General features: G+C 38.0%; 2 protein-coding genes across 7 annotated transcripts in view; both read left to right on the top strand.

Moving 5' to 3' along the window:
* The window catches only part of LOC135162073 (uncharacterized), a 41,992-nt gene that overhangs the window by 16,445 nt on the left and 7,766 nt on the right, over positions 1–17,781 (top strand). The window contains exon 1 of one of the 6 annotated variants that reach the window (XM_064120183.1): positions 673–2,955. The exons of the other annotated variants lie outside the window; for them this stretch is intronic. The gene's annotated coding sequence lies outside the window, so the exon portion shown is untranslated. Of the gene's footprint in view, positions 1–672; positions 2,956–17,781 lie in introns of those variants that run through there. 6 annotated transcript variants of the gene reach the window in all.
* On the top strand, positions 4,550–17,693 carry LOC135162096 (interferon regulatory factor 2-binding protein 2). Its single transcript, XM_064120238.1, has 4 exons — positions 4,550–5,893; positions 13,952–14,290; positions 14,430–14,683; positions 15,401–17,693. The coding sequence occupies exons 1-4, from the start codon at positions 5,113–5,115 to the stop codon at positions 15,536–15,538; spliced, it is 1,512 nt and encodes a 503-aa protein (XP_063976308.1). The 5' UTR covers positions 4,550–5,112; the 3' UTR covers positions 15,539–17,693.

The raw sequence follows: 17,781 nt of genomic DNA, 5'->3' as shown, positions 1-17,781 counted from the left end.
ATCTTAAATAGCAGGGAAAAACGTATTAAATTGTCAGCTATTCACATGCCCATTTATATGTCTCCTTTTATTTGTTTAATTTCACTTAATGATATACATACAAAAATGGTAGGATCCATGATGTCAATGCGTCTGCATATCAATGAGATTATCAGAAAATTAATGATGGGTACTCCACATGAAAGCCAAATAGTTTTAATGATGGAAAAAATTAATTTCAATTTTAAAAATATTAAAAACCAATTTATTCATTCCAGGGAAAAAAAATTCAAATGAGCCAATTAACACATTTGGAAATGGAATTCTCATTGCATCCATTCGTCAGTTTTCCTCTTCCATTCAGTTATTAAATTTAAATTCAGACAAAATAGAATAAAAACGACTGCATGACATCATTCCATCTCCATATGAATGAACCTATGGAAATTCTTTCCAATAGAGTGTTTCACATGCGAATCCCTCGCCGAAAAAAAAAAACGTTAATGATGAAAAAAAGGTACAAGAACCTCTCGCAGAAATAACCTAAGCCAACCTTTCCTCGGGTCAATATCGCAACGGATTCTCGTGGTGTGCGAGAAGGAGAGAATAAAGACCGGAAAAACAGAAAGAGACACCAACTCCTGGTGTACAGGGGGTGAAGGGGGAAGGGGGGTGTTCGAGGAAAGTAGTCGATGTTTCGCATGGAGGTTAGTACCGTCTCGGTGACGCTTTTTCGTCGGAAGGTTAGTAGATGATGAACCGGATTGATTTTCTCTCTGGGGCGAGAGCTCTCCTGCGACGCTACCGGTTGCATTTTTTTTTTCACCACCCCAGTGACGTCACGCGAAAATATATCACTACAAAATCAGCAACAAAAAAATCAACATTCGGGGATGAATAAACCAATCTATCGGTATTTATTCAAATAAACGGTAAAAAATGAGGAGACGACTTCTTGCTCCAGTAGAATAAATCGACAGAATTATCGCACTTTCGGTGCAGATCTGGAGTCCAGGGATTGGCTCAAGCAAATATTCGATGGTGCGTTATATACGTTGACTGGAAAAATCGCAATTGATGGATGTTGAACGGTGGAAGTGACTCGGCAACGTCGGAGAGAATCGTCGGTACTTCCAACGTTGCCAGACACAACTACATAGCGCATTGGAGTATTATACCAACTAGTGTAAAATCGTCGTCTCCTCTCCCCGATGACGTCACAGGCCGCACGATAAACCGAGGCACGTAGCCACTGCCAGCCCGGTTTCCATCGCCAGAGCGTGACTTACACTCGAAAAAAAAAATATATATAACTTCTATAACTCAACTCTTTCTCGGGGCTGATTAAAAAAAATTTTTTTTCACACGATTTTTCATTGTGTGAATTCTTGGGATTACGTTATCACTTTGTAAATGAGCATTCCGTCGCTTTCCTTGTAGTGATAAGAAATATTTAATAACACAAATATTTATGCAATCAAGTTATTAATGGGAATGCAGTAGTTCTCAATGGACCGATAAAATGCAGTGGTTTTGCTATTAATACATTCTAAATTTTCCACTTGGGATTTTTTTTTCATTCTTTTCTTTGGAGTTTTTATATCCACTTAATCACCGCATATCTCGCTGAGTTGCGTGTTAGGCAGTTGGGGACGGGTGAGAGGGAGAAAAAGAGGGGGAGAGAGAGACAGAGATGGAAAAACTTGACGGGCCGTTACGTCACTTTTAATTATCGCTTTGATGCGCGCTATATCGGTTTAAGGAAAACTGGTACGACGGAGGGGGGAGGGAATGAGTGGAAAAATTATCTCACTTGATTGTGGCAGTAGCAAACAAGTTTGCCGTTGAGGCATCTCGAATTTCGCGAAATTGCGAATTGCTGGTGTATTGTCAATGTCAATTTTTTTCTGATATTCTGGTGACTAAGGGGGCTATCGGGGGAAAATGTCGGAATTTGGCGGTTTGGGTGGAAGGGGCATTGCAATCAGTTGAGACAATTGTTTTAAATATCGTACCAACGTAATGGGTTCAAGGTCGTGCAGATTTATCTGCTCTAGACGGAAATAAATGGGGACAGATGAATATTTTAATGTTTTGAATGAAGAATGGAAATTACAGGAGTTCGATCGATATTTGGGGAGACGAATTTAATGGGAATTAGTTGGGAAATTGATGAGGGGAAATACTTGATGTTTTTTGTCATTTTAAAGTTGATGGGAGGTAACTTGAATTTTAACGAGTAAGAAAGTTGAAAAAATGTATTACTAGAAAAATGATGGAGTGTGGAGAGAAAAATACATTAAAATCTAGAAAATATCGAGATAAAATAAACATTAGGGCAACACTAGGAGAAAAAGGACATTTAAAATTTTCTTGAAGATTAGATGTTTTTCTAGAATCCAGTAAAAATTTAAAGAACTGCACTGAAAATGCCTCTCAAAATTTATCAAAACTACAACTGTACACACCATGGAACACAGGGCTCCAGTGTTGATTAACGTCAGAACTGCGACGTTTACGATTTATTTATGTCTGGCCGAGTCAATAAATTGTTGAACGAAAAATGACTCCCAGAGAGGGAGTTATCACATCCTCGCCTGTCTCGCTTATCGGGAATAATCTCACTTTTCGTAAATAGAGAGTCACGTTACCAACTCATGTTGGCGATGATGTCAGATCGTTAATGTCATTTCGTCTCGAGTACATTTAACATGGTAAAATTAATAACTAAGGTGAAGAATCATCTCGCCGGAACGAAAGAAAAGGCGTGAATGAGTAAAGAAAATTCATCGTGGTGTAAGGCGGTCAACGACTGGGGGAATGGGTTGTAAATAAATTGCGTAACGCGTTTTAAAATCATACGAGAGACCGAGCACGGTGAAATCGAGCCGGTGAGGTACAAAGTGTCTCTTGTTGTCTTCTGATGCTGATGTTTGTAATAATAGTAACGAGGGGTATGGAGCGTGAAGGCACCTGGTGAGATAAAAATCCGATACGTCAATGCTTGGGGGAATTTATCGGGACATTATCACGCGTGTTAAACCTCGACTGTGATAAGGCTCTTCCCATTCGTTTTATTTATTAAATAAATTCCCAGGTGCATATCGCACGACAGAGTGCAGATAAGGAGTACGATTATCATAATTTGTCTTATTTAATTTTAATTTTTATTTATCAACGATTGGGGTACAATGAGCCTTTTTAAGGATCAGTATCTTTGACAAAATGGTGTCATTGTTGGTAATTATATCTCACGATGAACTCTGAAAAAATATCTTTGAAGGGAAACAAAAATAGTTGGACTTTCGTCTGTTGATTTCGAGTGATCAATTATTCAAAATAGCCGGTTTTACCCCGTTCATTTGGAATTTCCATATTCATGGGTTCCTCTGAAAGGATTATTACGACGATTATTAACGATGAATGTATAATAATGAATTTTGTGAAGAAGTTTTGCTGGGTTTCGAATTTAATACGTGGAGATTGAAAAATATATTTTTACATCCTTTCTGTGGCTCTCATTTTCTACAGAAAACATTTTGAAAAATATGTGGAATGGAATTTATCGGATCTAGAAATACGTCACAAGTCCGGAAGGGTGACTCCAATGGACAATTGATGCGCACGCATGCATCTGAAAAAAAATAAAGAGAAATCCACGAACTCATTTAAATCTAAAATATTTTCTAGTCATGAATTATAACGATCCCAGGTACATCACATATAAAACACGGCTCGTTCAGTGCATAAATTCAAATTATAACCGCCCAAAAGTCAATTCCTGGTTGTTGCGCGCGCACGAACTAGGTTAGTTTAGTCCAAAACCCCTTCTGGTTGGTGCATATCATCAGATAACCCCCTATCACTTATAAAAAAAATTATTTCCAACTAAATGAAGCACCAGTAAATTGTTTATAATTATTAAAAAATCTAAAATATTTTTCTGTCATAACAAACGACAAAATTCCACCTGTAACAAAAATAATGTCCCCTCATTGAATTTCCAAACTCAACCAAAATCCAAAAATCTGCAAATTCCGTATAAAACCAGGTCGTCACCGCGCAAAATAAAATTTTCCCAGTGTAAATCGTACTTTTCAGTTGGCACATTCGCGATCCCGGTCCAACCGGCTTTACAATCTCCCTCCTCTTTCCCCTCCTCCCCCCTCTCACCGTATGTAAACCTCGCCCAACTGAGCCAACACCATAATACCCTTCTCGCTCCCTCATCACCCAGTGGATGTGCGGGGGCAGGCGGAACGCGGAGCCTGTTTTTTTCATGAGTAACTTGCACGCGGAGTAAAGGGAGACAGACCACCTATATCCACATACTGGTTCTTCCATTTCTCGCGCATGCGCCCCGAGAAATGTGACGTCGCACATTGTGACGCCACGCTCGCCCATTGGCCCCTCAGTTTGCTGAACGTTATACTCCGCGTTACGAGGGGGGAAAAAATTGTGCTGGGGCGCGCGGGGAGAGGGCGCAAGCGAGCGCAAAAGGGCGGTGGATGGGGATGGGGAAGGGGGGGGGGTGAGAAGGAGGGGGGTCCCACGGATACCCCGTAAGCGAGCCTTACCGCCGCATTCTCGAGCGTTCCGCGTTCGTCATCGCTCGTGTTTCCATTCCCCCTTTCACGTTAAAACAGCATTCAAAACTGGTCAAACATTGGCCCATCGGTCTGAAGTTGCAACGAACCCACCCGCTCAATGAGTAGGTGGATGTGTAAAAGACGCAATAGTGTTTACGAAACAAAGAAGTGAACCTGAGTTTATTTATTATTGTGAATTTGGATTAATAATAGTCACCTCCATTGATTCGTTGAAAATTTTTCACCATTTCGCAGTGACCCCACCCTTGGTCGTACCGCCTCCAGCGGGAAACGGATATATATTATTATTATATTTTTCTACCTCGTTCTGGGGTGTCGTGTTGGCGGACAAAATAGTGCGTCTTTTGTTCGCGTTACGATCGTCAATTCGATCTTGTTTTACTGTGATGCAGCGATAGAGGATTAATCGTGCCTGTGTTTGTGATTGATAAACGCATTGCTCTTGTGATTAGTGTGGTGAACAGTGAGAAAAGAAAAATATTTTTTTTTTTTTCGTGTGTGCATCTGAAAAATCATTATCAAGATGATGGGAAAACGCACCCACTGTTATTTATGCGATTTACCACGAATGCCATGGGCCATTATAATGGATTTTTCGGAGCCCGTTTGCCGTGGTTGTGTTAATTATGAAGGCGCTGATAGGATTGATCTTGTTCTTGAATCAGCTAAACAGCTGAAGAAAGCTCATGGCTTTCAGGATACACGTCCATCAGCTACCAAGAGTTACAGAGCAACGGGACATGCTGAACACAATGGTGGAACAAATATCGATGTATTGCCCATACAAAATGCCAGTCAGGCTCACTCTAGACATCACAATATCGCTAATTATTCACAATTGCATCATCGTAACTCGATAACAGAGTTCAATTCATCGACAAGACAGCAACAGCAACAACAGGCACAGCAACAATTGGCGGCTGCTGCTAGACAACACGAGGAATCACACGATATTGTTAAACATGACATGGTTAAGCATGATATGGTCAAGCATGATATTCATAATGGAATTAGAAATACCAATGTTAGAATAACAAATGCACATCTTGCTGCTGCACATCATGTGGGAATCAATCACACGAGGGGAACACAACTCAAGAGGGGTATATCCACTATTGATGAGGATGAACATCCGGAGAAAAAGTTCTCCATGGATGAACAGCATCCTAGTAGGCCACCGTTGACGAGGGGCGACTCGTTACCCGCTGTTAGTCTTGCTGTCAGTTATGTACAGGACAGGAGCAAGGAGAAACATCCTGTCAGGGCACCCAGTTTCGAGACTGCAACTACTTTCAAACCAAATGGTGAGTGGAATTTGCTTTTTTCTTTTTTATGTTTGGAAAGGAAGAATTTATCGGGGTCAAACGGTATTTTCTTGCGAGATAAATTTGTTTTGTTTTTCATAGATATTTCTATTAAATGACAAACTGTGAAGGTCAAAATTTCATGAAATTTTAGTGACACCAATCAGACGAGGAAGGTTCTACGCGAAAAAAATTTAACAGTAATCGTAAAGCCTTTAATTACCTGACGTTATCTTTTAGTTTATCCGAATTCCCAAGTTTATTACGTAAAATAATTTGGAATAATTGTAGCTGTCAGTCAAGTCAATTCAAGGTCATGTGTAACGTAATCATTTTGTCATTCGGCATTACTGCAATATTTAGAAATGGATTTGCATCAGTTGGGAATTATTAGTAGGGAAGAATGAGCTTGTAAAAAAATTTATTTTTCCCAGAAGATTATGCCTTGATACCAGAAATATATATTTTTTTCTTCCTGTAGCTTTAGTTCATTTTGTCGGGGGAATTCTAGGTGAGTGGGGTTGAGGTAGGTCAGTTAGAGGCAATAGACTGAGAATTATTGTTGACACTCTGGGATAGAGGGCTTTGGAAGGCTTTAGAAGAATTTTTGGTTGAGTTCAATGGAACTCTTGGATTACATTTTCAATGAATGCGTGGCCCAATAGAATTTTATTAAATTTTTATACTGATTATTTTTTTCATCCCAATTTCAACCAATCAAATGGTGGCATTTCCCGTCACGTGGTACAAGTAAGAGAGTTTTACTTCGGATATTTTTCGGATATTTCCCTGTTTGTTGCTAAGCAATGAAAATATCCGATAAACAATTTGTACGCGTTTCAAACCCCAAAACTGTCATTACAAAAAATCAAGTTCAAAGACTTTACCTCGACATGAGCAGATTTGGACGGGAATCCTTGGAGATTATTGATCAAAAAATTTAAAAAAAAGTTCCTAATAATACAGTGAAGACAAAAGCCACAATTTGGAAATAATTCTCGGCATTTTGTGCAGACAAAAATATACGCTGGAGAATACTATATGACATACTATATGACGTGAAATGCCACACATTTAATTGTTTGCAATTGGAATGAAAAAAATAATCCAGCCAAATACCCCTCGACCTTCAAAATTAATCGGATATTTCCCTCCAGTTTCCCTGCGTAGCACCGATCGGGATAAGATTCGCAGAAAAACCCTCGCGCTTCGCGCTCGGGTTTTTTAACCTGCGAACCTTATCCCTCTCGTTGCTACGCAACGAAACTCTCGGGAAATATCCGATAATTTTGAAGGTCTTGGGGTATTACCACTGAAAATTCACGATTTAACGGATGACTTCAGAGAAACACAACATTATTTCAATTTCATTCAACGTGAAATGAAAAAAATTACAGAATTTTAGATGATTATTTTTCCCACCCAAATTTCAGCCAATAGAATTGCACCATTTGTTGATATTTTGTATAGCCTACCTCGAATATCAGCGATTATTTTTCCCATCCAAATCTTGGCCAATAGGATTGCACCATTCGACGTTATTTTATATAGTCAACACGGTATTTCAGCGGATATTCTTGGAAATTTCACTGGAAATTTTGCATGTTGATATATATAAAAAAAAACAAATGTTGAAGTAACCCTCAATTGTATCTGACAGATTAAATGGCAATTCGTTGAAAATTATGTCTCATGGTGCAATTCTATCGGCCAAGATTTGGATGCAAAAAATAATCCCCCGAATACCACTCGAACTTCGAGATTATCTGATATTTCCCTCAAGGTTCCCTGCAAACAAATAAGCTCGTCAAGTTTTCCAGAAAAATCACTCGCGCTTCGCGCTCGTGATTTTTAAACTGGAAAACTTGACACGTTCATTTGTTTGCAACGAACCTATCGGGAAATATCCGATAATTTCGGAGCTCTTGTGGTATTACATGCGATAATTTTTTGAATATTTTGGTAAACAAACGACACTTAACCAAATAAACCTCTTTTCATGTCATGGCACAATTCTCTTGGCCGAAATTTGGATAGGAAAAATAATCACATATAATACCACAAGTGGTTCAAAATTATCGAATATTTCCCGATAGATTCGTTGCAAACAAATGAAGGAGTCAAGTTTTTCAGGCTAAAAAATCACGAGTGCGAAGCACGAGTGATTTTTCCTGAAAAACTTGACGACTTCATTTGTATGCAGGGAACCTAGAGGGAAATATTCTATAATTTTGAAGCTCGAGTGGTATTCAGGGGATTATTTTTCCTATCCAAATTTCGGCCAAGAGAATTGTGCCATGACATGAAAAGAGGTTTATTTGGTTAAGTGTCGTTTGTTTACCAAAATATTCAAAAAATTATCGCTGATATTCGAGGTAGGCTATACAAAATATCAACAAATGGTGCAATTCTATTGGCTGAAATTTGGGTGGGAAAAATAATCCCCTGAATACCACTCGAGCTTCAAAATTATAGAATATTTCCCTCTAGGTTCCCTGCATACAAATGAAGTCGTCAAGTTTTTCAGGAAAAATCACTCGTGCTTCGCACTCGTGATTTTTTAGCCTGAAAAACTTGACTCCTTCATTTGTTTGCAACGAATCTATCGGGAAATATTCGATAATTTTGAACCACTTGTGGTATTATATGTGAATAAACGAAGTCAGATTTATTATTCTATAAAAATTAATAGAAATCAGGGAAATTGCAGTGAAGATATTTTTGATATTTTTAAACGAATAATGAATTAGTAGTGCAGATTCAATTTTTCCTAAAATATAAGAGAATCACGACCCCGAGATGATTTTATTCAGTTGTCAGTGCCGCTAATGGAAACCAGAAGAGAAAAAAAACAACGTGTGACGTTTTGTCGTGACGTCACGAGGCGACGTTATATTTAGAGCAATGAATGAGTTCCGTTGTCTTCTCGATATGAATCTCTTGGAATTCGTCTCGGTCTCTCCTCTCACGCACATCTACTCTCAGATATTCAACTCGACCGTCAATAGTACGACATTTATTTTTTTATCTTTCCCCCCGCCGACACCAGCCTCTGGGGTTATTATAAATTGTCGATAAGTTGAATAGATTCGGCATTTCGGTGTCTCGTTATTCTATTCACTGTATTTAATACTCGTATTTTTCCAGCACCTGTAGTTAGGTATAATTCATCGAGTTCTACATATTTCTAAATATACACAAGTGTTGGATATATTTTTTCATTGTACATTTTCCATTCATTTCCCAATATCGGCGCTTTCTTCTGTATTGACACGTGGAAAGCCCGACTATTGTTCAAGTTGTCCCGCAGTTATTTCTCATTCAAACGTCTCGATTCCTCGGTTTCCTGTGTTTATCAATACAATTTCGATGTTGTTATCAAACAGTGCTGAGAATAATCGAGATATCGTTCGTTGTAAGAGCATTCTATTTCGAACTATTTATGTCTATATGAAACTAACGAGATGGTCGGTTTAGGCAGATGTACACAAGTAAATTGAAAATTTTAGTTTCACCTAATAGTTATAATCGTAATGAATTAAGTATCTTTTATTGCTTAAATTCCAGTGTCATATTTTGATAGCGTAGTAAAAATTACTACACCATATACGTAAATGTCAGTCATCAATTTTTTAACAATCGACTGTCTCATCCATTCTGCCTGAGTAATTGAAAAATTTCATTGCCTTCAATATATTTTACAATGCATCGTGTAAAATACAACGGAGGGTTAAAATGCCACTTAAGGAAGAACCCGTTAATCCTCGGAAAGGACTAGGCAGCCACAAAGGGATAAAACTTGTCGACCCAAAGGGCAGGGTTTCCAGGTCGATTGTTCATCAACCGTTACCTTCCATTAGTACCGGATTTTTCTCGTTCTTTACATCCCAAAAATAAATCATTCAGTTACCTCAAGATCTTAACAGCGGATGCCATTCCCTTCCTCTGACTTTTTGATTAGTTTATGCCAATTGGTTTATGATCATTGCGGGCTGTTTGGAGAAAGGGAGATTTTGGTCGAAGTAAGAGAGAAAGAGAGAGACGTTTGAAAATGAAATAGTGGTGGGTTCTGCGTTGGCTTTTCGGCGGGGCATGTGTTTCCGGTCGAAAATAGACTCCTTGAGAAACTGGCAAGGATTCTACGCTTGAAATAAAACACTTGGGGGAAAAAAAAAATACACGACCCGAGTGAAAATTCACATCTCAATTTTTTTTTTCTAACATCACTCGTCGATTTATCATTTCTCCACTACGCAGAAACCGTATTTCCTCTCATTCCTCATGCATTCTCCCTCTTTTTATTCGTCATCCAAGTTCTCTCGGTCGAGATTATGCAGAAACGTTCATGGAATTTATAATGAAGTGTCTCTCCGCGAATGTTTCAAACAAATACAGATGCAGTATGTTATGTACTTATACATGTGCGAGAGAGATAACGGTAAAAACGACAGACACGAGACAAAAAGACCACTCGAGATATATTATTCACGGGCATTGCACGTGGTTGTCTCTTCGTATCTTGCAAGCATCGAGTTATTAGCATATCTGTGTGCTTCTTTGCATGCAGCTGTGACGTAATAATTATGAATATTTACCCCTCAAAGCCCCGTAAAATCGTTTGAAAAAAAATACAAAAAAATACATACAACACCAGTTACGAAATATTTGTTTTGCTCGCAACTGGTTAGTAAAAGCCAACCAAAAAAAAAATGTAGAGAAATGTCATCGTGGTGAAAAAATATGTTAAGAGTGGCACTGTGTAACGTGTCTTGTAATTTATTTTCTCAAGAATGACTCAACTCTGAGGTCTTGAATCAACAAGTCTCCGTTAGTGCTCCCTCTCACAAGTTGTTTCGCGTATTTCTGATCCATTAGTTATCGTGTGTTGTAAGAGAACGCGGAAAGATTGTCGATCATTCAGGAGTGATTTTTGATTGAGAGAATTGAGGGTCGATACTGGGAAATAATTATTCAATACGTATTTCTCGCACACAACGAGAAATAGTTCAATGAAAATTACGTCAATGGCATCGTATTATTTACGGAGTGTTTCGTACTTTTTTTACTGGACCTTCCGTAATTTTTTATTATATTTATATCTCCTCATGCAACGAAGTGGGAGGGAAATGTGTACATTACATCCGCCGGGTGGAAAATATGACTTTCAACACTTGGGCCACATTTTATATCTTTCAATTTGTCTTTTCATTAATTTGTTAAGTACGTGCTCATTTTTTCACATGCTATGAACATTAAATGAGCAACTGGGACCACTCAAAGGTTAACATTGAAGTTGAAAATCTCTCTCGTATCTCTGATCGAATGCATATCAGGCCATTCATTATCTACATTTCATATCTTCGTCCATTGATACCTCAGGATTAACTCCCATCGATACGAAAAAAAAAATTGTGAAATACGCGATAATCGTCGTGATTGCACCGATTGGCGGTTCGTTCGTCCAGTCAAAATGGCGCCTGTCGGGCTCTCGCAATTGCGTCGCTAGGTGTCGGGTTGTGTTGAAAATACTTGAGACATAAACGACGCTTTATCGTGCAAGCACGTATATCATCATATACTATTTATGTATAAACTCAGTGTCCCCCTCCCCCAGCCCCTCTCTGTCTCTCTATCTCTCTCCCCCCTCGTCATCTGAGTTGCTACTGGGCTACGTCACCGGTACGAGCTGTACGTACTCACTCGGTACTTTCGAAACAAGGCCACAAGTCGGGAGACGCAACGGCCGGTGACTAAGCCCGTTCTGGTGTATCCCCTCTTCTTACCCAATCCCACCACCTCGTCGCGGTTTCCCCTCGTCGTGCATCCCCCTGGGTACAATGTTTCTCTGTCTTCCTCTGGTATCGGGACTACTCGCCCTGGTGGCCAGTGTCTTCCGACGTTTCAGCGCCACGGAGCGGTTCGAAGTTTGTACACGCGAGGGAAAGGTATCTGTAGCGCGAACCGGCTGGTCACGGAAAAGTACTGGTCACATGTCCCAACAGATTGCGTGTCTGCATACTTTATCTTTATGATGTTTTACATTATTTTTTTTCCCCAATGTTTGCTAACTGGACTACTGACTGACTGACATTCGACCGGTTCTTAGGATTTGATTGGTTATTAGTTGAATGAAGATTTCTTAGTTTTTCTAGTCATTTTTTTTTTGCAGCTGATCGAGGCCAGAGGAATGTCACTGGTTTATGCGATTTTTTTTTTCAATCTTGAATTTTTATTGCTTGCGGTTTTATCAGCATTTTTCAGAAGTTATCTATCCAATTTAATGTTATGAGGGTTTCCATGGTTGTTGTCTAATTTAATTTTTTTTCATAGTTGAGAATAATTTGGTTGCTTGTTTGATTCTGTAAACAAAAATTGAAAAACTCGAAATGAAAAATGGTATCGTTCTGAAGATAACTCTTTGGAATTTTTATCAACTTGCAGATAATTTTATCAGTTGAAAAATAAATGAAATATTTTGCTGAATGCTTCCAGTTTTGTGAAACAAGCTGCAATCTTCCAGTGTCATTTGAAATAATAAATTCTCATGAATTATCTATCACTAATCAGCATTATAATTGGTACGGAAAACCACTGTAATATTTTTACAGATTAATTGCTTCTATAATAAATACATCAATTGATTCGGCCCCTGAGTTCAACTACTAGACAATTTACCCTGACCCCTCGATAAGTTCATCAATATTTTATTTATCTGTGATAATGAATTGATGGATAGCTTCATTTATACACAAATGACCGGCTTTCTCTGGATTACCAACGGCTTCCTTTATGATTACGTCAATTTTTGAGACCTTTAAAAGGTGATTAATGTTTTATTGCCGTGCTATTCTGCTCTGGTGATTTGTTAATACTTTATTTGGGAAGGAAATGTCAAACGAATTTCTTTTTCATCATCTTTTTTGGAAGTAATCTGTTATCCATTTCATGGGAATAATTTCAGTTGTGGTAGATGATTTTTAAAATTTCTTCCAAAAATAGGATATTCCGACGATTCCTTTGCAGCTATTTGTTTAATGAAATAAGTACCATTACAAAGAATCAAATTTTTATCTATTCATTCAATTCATAGCTTTATTCGGTTTTGTTCAGTAAAATACACCCAAAAAATCCTCAAAGAATATTTCAATTATTACTCCTCAAACTACTTTTTTTATGGAAGAAATTTTAGTTATGAGCCATTACATTAAGAATATCAAGAAAAGTTAATCTTTAAATTCATCAAAGTTCACCTATCTTCATTGCAAATTTCAAGATAATAAAATAATTGATAGTCTAAATTTTAACGACAATGTTTACGCCTCAAATGTCAATAGCTACGTAATTTTTCAAAATTCCCCTGGGCCTTGGAACGCAGGAAAATTCTCCCCAATCGATCAATAAGTTGATTAATATTTGATTTTTGTCCTCTTCTGCTGGTTTGTTAACGGTCGAACCATCACGATATAACGTGAATGCCGAATGTGGCAGTAGTCGACCTTCGATCACTAAAGCCACGTGGAGAATAGATAAAAAGGTTTTGGGATGGTTAATGCATTGTTTAGTTCTCAAGAATGCCAGGAAAACGTGACTTACGCACTTATGGGGAGGGAGTATGCACAACTACGTAAATATTATAGCTTTGAGTCGTGTATATCCATGCGTTAGGATATTAAACCGGATATTTAGCATTCCCTTATGAACCTAGCTTACACGCATGAAATCATTAAGTGTCCACACGCCTGGAATTCATGTTATGAATTTTTATTAGGCTCGTGGGGCACGTTTCAGTCGTTGATTGAGTGATTCATGATTTAGACTTTCACTTATTGTTGGGAATTGTTAAATAATTCATTTTTCTTTCAATTTACGGGTAATTTGGAGAAAAAAGTGATAGAATTGAAGCAAATTCGAAATAGTTCGCTTGATTACAGTTTAAGTATTTTTTCAATTATAACACTCCTTGAAATATCGTTTCACTCGTTGATTGCGTGATTTATCATTTCGGTTTCCACTTATTGTTGAGAGGTTGTTAAATAATTGATGGGTTTTTCATTAAAGGTGGTTATGTGGGACCTTCAATTCCACTGGCACCGACCAGTGTGGCTACCAATGGCGGAGGTTCACCACTGCGTCCGAGGACTAGTCCTCCTCCACCCCCTCCACCGCCACAAGAGGCAGGCGGTGGAACACAGCAAGGATCTCATCATCAGGGAGGGACTGGTGGACCTTCGCCAATGGCAGCACTTATGTCTGTAGCTGATACATTGACATCTCCCGAGCCTGTGTCACAGCCACCTAATAATCCTAGTCCGACTAGTAGGAGTCCTCCTACTACTACTGCTACAGGACCACAGAGAAGTGTATCCAGGGGCTCACAACATAGTCCCAATGGTTCTGGTAAGTGTTCAGGTGATAATTCATTTTGCTCGTACTGCTTCGATGTTTTGCATAGGATTTCCTGGGCTACAAGTTTTTTTATCACATAACTATAGACGACGAGCAATATTTTTAATAATTATAAAAAATTGTTTTCCAGGCTCTGGCAGAAGACCGAGCGGTGGTGCAAGACAGCACGTATCATCGACAACAGTGATGACGTCCTCAGAAGGTGCGACGGGAGCTCAACCAGCTGGTGCGGAGCCCGTTTCCAACGCGCCTGCACTCAAGTGCACCCTCTGTCAAGGTCGCCTCGAGGATACTCACTTCGTTCAGTGTCCCAGTGTTCCTCATCACAAATTCTGCTTCCCCTGCAGTCGAGACAGTATTAAGAGGCAGGGAGCTGGTTCAGAGGTACGGAAATCCTTCAATTATATCTGTGTAAATGTATTCGTCAGTGAATACAGATTTTTTTTCAATTTTTTTTCTTGAGACTAATGGGCCTTGGTCTGAAAGAATTATAACAAAGTGTAGGGAGTATCTGAAAAGATGTCAAGGGCTCAGAGAAGATATTCATTTTTGCAATAATATGATCATAATGACTCAAGGGATATGTGATCTCAATAATGTGAGAAACAATTATTATTTCCATCGCACAAACGTTTACCAGTATTTATGGAATTAATAATTTATGGATTCAATGGCGTAATTCACATGATCCTCAGATTCCATTTATGACAATTATATTTATCTATTCGATCACCTGAGGCACAATTAGCAATGAATCCTCTCGATAATAATTATCAATGTTACAAAATCTGTCCATTGTATGTCTATTAATGGATTCATAATTAAAAACAGTGCTTAGTGGCATTTAATAATGTTGAACATATAATAATTCATGGCAAGTCTCGGAAATAAGTTAGACTTTACTTGTAGATCTGAGCGAAAGAAGGAAAGAGATAATGAAAAATTGCAGTTAATTCACATTTAATACAGATTGTGGACTACCATTAAATATAAAGACTCAGAGTTTCTGGCCCAATTAGTCCAATGAATGAAATAAAACAAAATAATAACAGTGAATCATAAAATCGGTGCAATCAAATAATTCCGTTTTTCTCCTTCCAGGTTTATTGTCCAAGCGGTGAAAAATGCCCTCTGGCTGATAGCCAGGTACCCTGGGCCTTCATGCAGAACGAAATAGCCACAATCCTTGCCGAGGACACAGCAACTGGTCTCAAGGTCAAGAAGGAGCGCGAGACTTAAGGGAATATGTGCTTGTACAATTTGGTTGAGGCTCAAGCTAAGAATATATATATAAATATGTATATCACACATACAATTGTGACATGAAACTTGTCCATGATCGAGGGAAAATAAATCGACATGTGAACAAGGGAAGGCCTCTGTTTTGGTGGAATAACCGTGAAGGACCACCGAGACATGTCTTTGGAAGATATAAAATATTTAAAATGGAAAATTAAACGTAGAGGACATCCTGTGGGAATAGCACCGAAGACGTGATATTGATTTTGGAGGTGTTTCGTTGATGAAAATTTTTGTGGAGCTTGAGGAGGGGGGCGGTTGTTTGTAGCAGGTTTTGAGCAGTAGTCTTCGGTAATTTTGACATGAAGGCACTTCTACACGACTCGTAATATCGTAGAGTCGATGAAATGAAAAAAAAAACGTTGTTGACGAAGCAAAATCTTTATTTGTTTGTTTTTGTTATTTGCATTTTGAGTTACATCTACAATTTGCAGTTGTCAGACTGCATATTTTCCGTAATTTCTTAATGATTGTGATGATGATGATAATGGAGGGATTATTTTTCACATGGCTTGATCGCCTGTACTTTGCATCCGTCTCATTATATATTTTTTTTGTATTTTTGGAATGCCTCCTGACTGGTGGTAATTTGTAAAAAAAAAAAACACGCGAAAATGTATCTTATAACTGTGAGGACGTTCGTATTTTACTGGTCCCGATGGCGGGCAACTGGAGTAATGTCCATTATTTTCACCACTTTTTTTTCTACATACGCCTGATTAATGGCTAAGTTTATAATTTCAACTCGATTAAAATACGAGAGAAATTCACTGGGAAAAGTCCCAGATTTTTTTGTACATTGTGTATATGTGTACATATATTTGACATTTATTGAAACAAAATGAAGCAATTTCTATGAGCAATGGAGTAATTCGACATTGTGAATGTACAAAATTCATTGCTTTGGTCTTTCATTTACCTCCATTAATTGACGTGTGATGGAAAATTTTTAACACTAGTTATAACTTTACAATTGCATGAGGATAAATTTCACTTTGACGAAGCACTTGTCAGAGCTATTTGACCGAGTGCCTCTGCACTCTTGCATTATTTTACAATAAAAACTGAATTGTTAACGAGCGTTTCTACGGTGGGAAATAGCGTCGTTTAATTGTCAATCTGGCATGGAAATGAAAGACGACACAGCAGAAGGAAATGCAGATTTTCATTTGGTAATAAGAAAAATCAACCAAGTGAGAGAATTTTTTCGCTGCCGCCCAGGGTTTGCTATTTCAATGCTGTCGTGAAGAGTGAATGTGTGCGACTAATGATAGGACGAGTGATAAAAAAAAATTGTAACTGGACGAAGCGTAAGAGTGATTGCAGTTAACGATAAGTCGGTGATAAATGACTGTGCGATAAACCCTGGCATGAAGGGGGGTGAGCCCATCTTTTCTTTTGTATATATTTGTACAAAAAATAAATCGAAAAAATACACACGTTTAGATATATATCGATAATGTAAGTGACATCACACTAGAATGTTTCAGCAATTGTACTGCTATGAAAGTGAGGAGAGTTTACACTTCGAGTTTTCTCACGTCGATTTTCAAAAATGTCAATTTTTTTTCTGTATTCTTGCGAAAGACTCATCGCATTCTGATTGGAATGAATAGTTATTCGATTGTTGTACATTTGTCTTTTTTTTTCTCAATCAAAGAAGTTTGAAAACGTTACATCTGCGATAGTTATCAGATCATTATTTCGTTCCTCAGAGTTTCGTTGAGTTGGAGATAATTACGAAGAAAAATAATTGCCAATTACATTTGTCTGCTCCCAATTTCAATAATAAAAGAATAACTAAAATACGAATTTTAAATCTATTAAAAGATAAAGGATATTCTCATAGAACAATGCAAGGGGTTTTCTATAAACTTTAATAAACAAAAACATGCAGAAGAGGGTTGACAATTAGAGCTCGAAAATAAGACAAATCGAGACGAGAAAAACTTGTCCACCAAAAATTGTAATAGCGCATAAAAAACATTTTTTTTTCTAGTGTATCATATCTTGGAACGTGTAACAATGTACTGTTTATCGTATGTATGCAACAAACAAAAAAAGTAAAAACGAAAATATATGTGTTGATGTGCAATCATTGTGGTTTTTTCTCTGAAATGTTTTTTACTGATACTGACACTAACCGCGATTTTGTCGCGAATGGTCATAAAATTTGTAATCTC

Source organism: Diachasmimorpha longicaudata, chromosome 5 (genome assembly GCF_034640455.1).
Source record: "Diachasmimorpha longicaudata isolate KC_UGA_2023 chromosome 5, iyDiaLong2, whole genome shotgun sequence".
Taxonomy (NCBI): Eukaryota; Metazoa; Arthropoda; class Insecta; order Hymenoptera; family Braconidae; genus Diachasmimorpha; species Diachasmimorpha longicaudata.
Note: the sequence above shows the minus strand (reverse complement) of the source record. Positions and strands in the feature narration are given on the sequence as shown.